Source organism: Echinops telfairi, unplaced genomic scaffold (genome assembly GCF_000313985.2).
Source record: "Echinops telfairi isolate 266 unplaced genomic scaffold, ASM31398v2 ScPeMD7_5927;HRSCAF=6808, whole genome shotgun sequence".
Taxonomy (NCBI): domain Eukaryota; kingdom Metazoa; phylum Chordata; class Mammalia; order Afrosoricida; family Tenrecidae; genus Echinops; species Echinops telfairi.
Window position 1 is genome coordinate 1,045,036 of NW_022109827.1, and position 6,000 is coordinate 1,051,035.

The following is a 6,000-nucleotide window of genomic DNA, read 5'->3' on the forward strand; positions in this document are numbered from 1 at the left end:
TCAGAAACCTATAGGATTTCTGAGTCAGAATTGGCCTGAAGGCTGTGAGACCCCAGTGTGGTTGAGTCAATTCTAACGGACCCTTAGCCACGGTGGAGGACAGAGTAGAATTGCTCCACAGCATGTCCAAAGTTGCACATGGGCGTGGAGGAGCTCTGGTGATGTCAGTGGTACATGGTGGGCCGCTAACTACAAGGTCAGCAGTTCAAAACTTCCAGCCACTCCCTCGAAGAAGGATGAGGCTTTCTAGTCCCCTAAAAAGTAGTCTTAGAAACCCACGGGGGTGGAGGAAGGTGGGTTCTATTGTCATTTGGGGTCGCTCTGAGTTGGGATCGACTTGATGGCAGTATGTTAGAGTCTTGAGAAATCTCTGGAAGAAGAGTACCTCCTCTTTCTCCCATGAGTGGCTGGTAGGTTTGAACTGATGACCTTTCAGGGAGCAGCCTAGTGCTTAACCACAGCTCCTATAATCCACCATGTTGGGTTTGGGGATATAGAGTTTGTATTAAATACATTTTAGGTATTTCTTTTTAAAAATACCTAAAAATTAAAAAAAAAACTGTTTTTAATATATTTGTTTTATTTTGTTGGAGTCAGTTCATTTAAAGGGCTCAGTGCATTACACCCCCTTTCTCCCAAGCCTGAACTCACAGGCAGATGCAAGGGATGACTAAAATATTGGCATTTTCACTTGCCCAGATAGTAGAAAAATACACTCACGAATGCCTCATTCCAGAATTTGACAAATTTACGCACCTCGGGACTGAGTGAGCAGTAATAAACTTCTCCAGTCATCTGCAACTTGAAAACGATCTCCCCAAAATAGGACCCAGCACTGTGTACAACTATCTCCTTTTTCCTAACTTACGAGTCAATAAGCCTCCGTCTCCTCTTCACCTGAGAGAAGTGAGGAGGGCCTGGGAGGGAGCCTCTAATGTATGATTCTCCACATGGAAACAGAGTGAGGAGTGCTTCCCCAACATAAATGGCAAATGATATTCATCGTAGATACATGGAGTTGTAATAGTGTAGACTATTCAGTGATTTAATAACACTAAAGGTTGCAATTGAAATAAAATTAAAACAGCTTTAAGAACCTTTCCCTAGAGTTCTGGCTTAAAGTAGGTTGTTTTAAGCACACTCTAGAAGAATAGGCTTTTCATAGTCTTTAGAATTCTCTCTTCTTTATTCTGCCTGTGTTGGCTAATGCCCAACTAATGAAATTCATGGTATCTGAAACTTTTTCACTTTCCCCAAAGTATATTGTCTCTTCCATTCTAATTATTAAGATCCTGACAGATGAGAATACCATGGCCTTATGAAGCTGTGCATTGGTGTGGTCACCTGCATCCCTGTGACTTATCCCCAAAACCATGCCTCCAGGTGATGGGTATGCAATGGGCCATCCAACTATTCTGCCTTTGTTTGCTTTTTAAAAGGGTTTAAGTTACCGGCCAACCCTACATCATTTCTGGTATGATAAGGGATATTTCCTTGCATCTGATTGTAGCAGTAAATTATCATGGATGGCTTTGTTGTAATCCAAGGACAGCAGCAATAAAAACCCTTTTCTTAAGATGGGATCAGGAAACAAAATGTAACCAAAAAGGCTCGGTTTGGCTATCACGCCGCTCATCTACGTATGTGTATTCCACATGGCTGCTGCATTAAATCATGTCACACCGCATGCCTTTCTCATCCTCAAAACGACAGTAAAAATTACCATTCGATGATGCTGTAAAGGAGCAGTGATAGAAAATGATGACCGAGAACTTGGAGACACCTAGTTGTGTGTAAGTGCTACAAAGGTTGTAAGAGATTATTGATTTCTCTTCCTATTCCTCCCTCCTGCCTGCCTTTATGGAGGGGGGAAATGTGTGTGTCCGCTTCTTCTCTTTCACACAGTTGTTAGTTACTGTGGAGTCCGCTCCGCCCCAGGGGCGGCCCCATGTGTAACCAAAGGACCACTGCCCCTGCTGAGGCGGCGTCACGCTGGTTGCTCTAGGGACAGTGATGATGGCTCACAGATCGCTCACCAACCAGGTCTGATGGGAAGCTTTTTAGACGCTGGTTCTCATTCTGTGCATGCTCTTCAGCGAGCACGTGTGCAGGTTGAGTAAATGCCGCTCGGGTGAAGCGTGAACACGATTCAGAAACGCAGTGATGGCAGGGCCGTTCCTGGGGCTGGGAGAAGGTTCCACAGACTCTCCCTTGGCCGGAGCTCAGACTGTGTCCAATGAAAGGAATCCAGCACTCAACCCCAGGGTGTGCCCCAGCTTCCCTGGTGGTCCTTGCGTACATGCCATTTACTGAGTCGGTGTTCAAGCTAATGACTGGTCTTTCTCCATGCAAGCGTACTGGAAGTGATAGAGATGTGGATGCGATTTGAAAAGGTAAGACGCCTGGGCTGTCGACCCTGTGTCGTTTTTAACAGAACTGCAAGATCAAACATAAGTATGCTGAATCAGGATTAACAGATTCGAAGGAAGACGTGTTATTTTAAGTACGTTTACTGCCACCTGGTGGACACTGATGATACCATTTGTTGTTTTTCAGATGCAGCTGGATAGCCATCAGTTTTTGACCGACCTTAGAAATGACATTGAGAAGAAAATAGGATTTGATGCTATTATGAGAGTTCGAACCAGCACAGGTAATTATCACTTATACCTGATTCTCATCCTTAATCCTGAAACGTCCCGCCTCAAATCGGTGACGAGCCCACAAAGAAAATACCAAGAAAATAAGGAAAGGCAAAAACTCTTTTTATCCCACCCTTAGGTTTCAGAGCCACGGATTTCTTTGGCGGGATTTTCATGAACAACACCACGGATGTAGAAATGGCAGCGATCGACTGTGACAAGGCAGTCACCGTAGAATTCAAGCATGACGACAAACTGGGAGAAGACAGTGGAGCCTTAATCCAGGTTATTCCACGTGCACTCCCTGCTTTTTAGTTCGTTTCTGAGAGTGATCAGTGGGGAGCTAAAACGCCATCCGATATGTCAGTTGCTAGCCTCTTCATGAAAGACTGTCCTTTTTCTGCAAAGGCTACAGGCCATCCTTGTCTCGGCACACTGGTTCATCGTGGGCACTTCATGGCACGAGCGCCAGCAAACTTGGGGGTCGTACCGTGGGCATCAGCAAACGGAGTCTAGCAAGGAGGTGTGCTTTCAGACACCAGCCGGCCATTCATTCGTTTGTTGCACTCCTTCTCCGGGTCCGACCCGTGTTAAGCACACGGAAATGGCATTGGATTTTGTAACATGCAAAATTAACTAGGAACACTGGGGATTTGAGGATAGACAGGACATTTTTTGTCTAGTGGCTATAGTTTTCAAACATTGATATCACCCTTTAAAAAGTAGAAGGCGGCGTTAAGTTGAAGAAGAGCTCAATTAATGTTTCTTTTCTATCACAGATAATTGATTGCATCTTTGGGCTCTTGACATGCATATCAGCGAAAGATCTGAGTAGGTCCTTGTCCTCAAAAGAATTGTGTTTTTAAGGGAAGTGGGCCCTCTGTTAGGCTCTGAGACAAGGAGGTTTAGTTTCTGTACCTGCATCCCTGGTAACGAAATTGGAGATAGGCAAAATGCTCACATGTAGACATGTAAATCGATGTGAACGGCTCAGTCATTTAAACCAGTGAAATACACCGAAGCCTAGCATAGGGAGTGGTCGTTGTTCTTCTCCTGGGTGGTTTTACGGTCTTCAGCAATAATAGAAAAAAATACATCTTGATAAAGAAAAGGAAGCTTAATGTCTTAGCTAGACACACTGTGCAGACGTGTGCTGAATGTACGTGCAATGTACATGTAAATAAGGTCAGCAACATGTTAACCAGAAACACATGTGGCCCCATGTTGCCTCTGCAGTGCGCTGTGCTGTACACCACCATCAGTGGCCAGCGAAGACTTCGGATTCACAATCTTGGGTTAAACTGCAGCTCCCAGCTCGGGGATCTCTATAAGAGCTGCGAGACCGATGCTCTCATCAACTTCTTTGCCAAGTCAGGTAACACTCCGCTCATCCTCTGGCCAGTGTGCCTTGACTGGTCCACTCACCGAGTCCAGGCGTGTTGGTTCGTTGGGTCGGTGTATGGAAGCACGGCGGTGGCACCGCATGGTGCAGGGTAAATTCAGATCTTTACCCCAGCGGGGTGCTAAGGAGAACAGTCCTCCTCTCTGGCTCTAGATTAATGATCGGAAGTTCTCTTTCATGTTTCCTCCAAAAGAGAGGAGAGTTAAAATGCAGGCAGATGATGCTTAGAGACTTCTTGTGACATTTAAATGGACTGCTGTCCCTAATCATTAGAGTGAGCTCCTTATCCACACCCAGATGAGGGGGGAATGGGAGGGACCCTCTGGCTAAATTGCCTCCGACTTTCCTCCTGAGGCTCTATTCCCAAGCCTTAGAAAGTGCAGCAGTGCAGCCTGTTGGAGGGAAGGCTATCAGATGATGGCAAAGTCGCCTCTTTCCTCTGGGTGTAAAGTTCTGTTTTCATACTCCGAGGAAAACTCTAGAGCCCCCTGTTGCTATCCATAAGCCATTGTTCTCCATATCAAGATCACCATTGTTAGTTATAAGGGACCATTAACAGAGGATGTGGATGATCTCTTGAGCTCTGTTAGTCCTTGCTGGGTAGTCTGAAGACAATAGCAACTTGTGTGTTGGTTTTCCTGGATTCGTTGAAATGGGCTCCATTCCGGAGCTAAAACTTTTGATGCCCTTTCCCTTGTTATTGTGCACACAGCTTTTAAAGCAATTCTACATCAGCCCTTGAAGGTCATCCGGGAAATTCTGGTTAATCAAACTGCCCATATGCTAGCGTGCTACCGGAAGAATTGTGCCAGTCCATCTGCGGCAAGCCAGGTGAGCTGCCTACTGTACTGATTTGCTAAAGGCTTACAAATAGCCACCCTCCCCTCCAGCATCTGCTACGCTTGACGCCTTGGGTGATGGTCCAGGAACAAGGGGCTCCAAAAACAGTTGTGGGACAATTGAACTCAAAGGTAATGCACTTCTTCCACAACTTGTTGAGGCCCTCCCGTAAAAGCTGTTGAGTACCCTAAACCAACCCAGAAGGCAGAGAAGGCCGTTTGTGGGTGCTGTGGTATTTTTAGACAACATTCAAAACATTTTTTAAATTAATGGCTTTAGGAAATGCATAAATCCAAAAATGTGTATACATTGTGTTGACAGGACTACATGATGTGCAGACAAAAGAATGTTATATGTAATCAGGGTCACAACCTAAACAGGATTCTCTCCTCACAGAAGTGCACATTTGGTGGTGACATGTGCGTGTTTACATGCTTTGGGGACACACTAACAGTCAAGATGCTGATGGCAGCCACGGCATCCTTTAAGTCCGATAAACAGAACAGAAGCACACCAGCAGTACCATCCGTGTTTACTTGAAAGCTAGTCATAGATCTGAAGAAGCGTTTAAAAACCATTCTCTCTAGGGGATCAGCTGCTATTTTGAAAATGGAGGTCTTTTTCCATATACCTCTTTTAGTCTCCCTGCTGGAACAGAAAGAGCAAAGCCTCAGGTTCCCACTGATTTGGGGGTCTGTTCTCACATCACACCCTAGCCTGTGCTGAGCAAAGTTAGACGGCATTCTCCAGAGTTGTGTGTGGACTCTGAGGGTGGATGTGGATTCAAAGAAGACGGCAGCCAACGGGAATGCTTTGGGGCTCATTCCCGCCAGGAGTGGATGCTTGAGGGACTATCCAAAACCCCACCAAAAAGTCGGCTTTCAGCAGTAACTAGAATGTAAATAAGTTTGTGGAGCCAAATTCATAATCTAGGCTAAGGAGGGGGAAATTTTTTTTTAAGCCACACTTTTATTAGTGTAAATGTTTTCTTAAAAACTCCTTTCTGTGCTGTCCAATCTTGACATGGTGCCGGAGCCCGCCAGCAGAGCAACGGGGACTCGATTGAGGGGGTGAGGACTTAGAAAAGACAGACGCAAAAAAGCTGGGATCAGGAGG

General features: G+C 45.5%; 1 protein-coding gene across 1 annotated transcript in view; it reads left to right on the plus strand.

Moving 5' to 3' along the window:
• SEC24D (SEC24 homolog D, COPII coat complex component) overlaps positions 1-6,000 on the plus strand; it is a 116,266-nt gene that overhangs the window by 90,427 nt on the left and 19,839 nt on the right. Inside the window, exons 16-19 of the mRNA XM_004715952.3 lie at positions 2,557-2,653; positions 2,782-2,927; positions 3,879-4,017; positions 4,757-4,875. Of these exons, the coding sequence (XP_004716009.1) occupies positions 2,557-2,653; positions 2,782-2,927; positions 3,879-4,017; positions 4,757-4,875 (501 nt within the window). The remainder of the gene's footprint in view (positions 1-2,556; positions 2,654-2,781; positions 2,928-3,878; positions 4,018-4,756; positions 4,876-6,000) is intronic.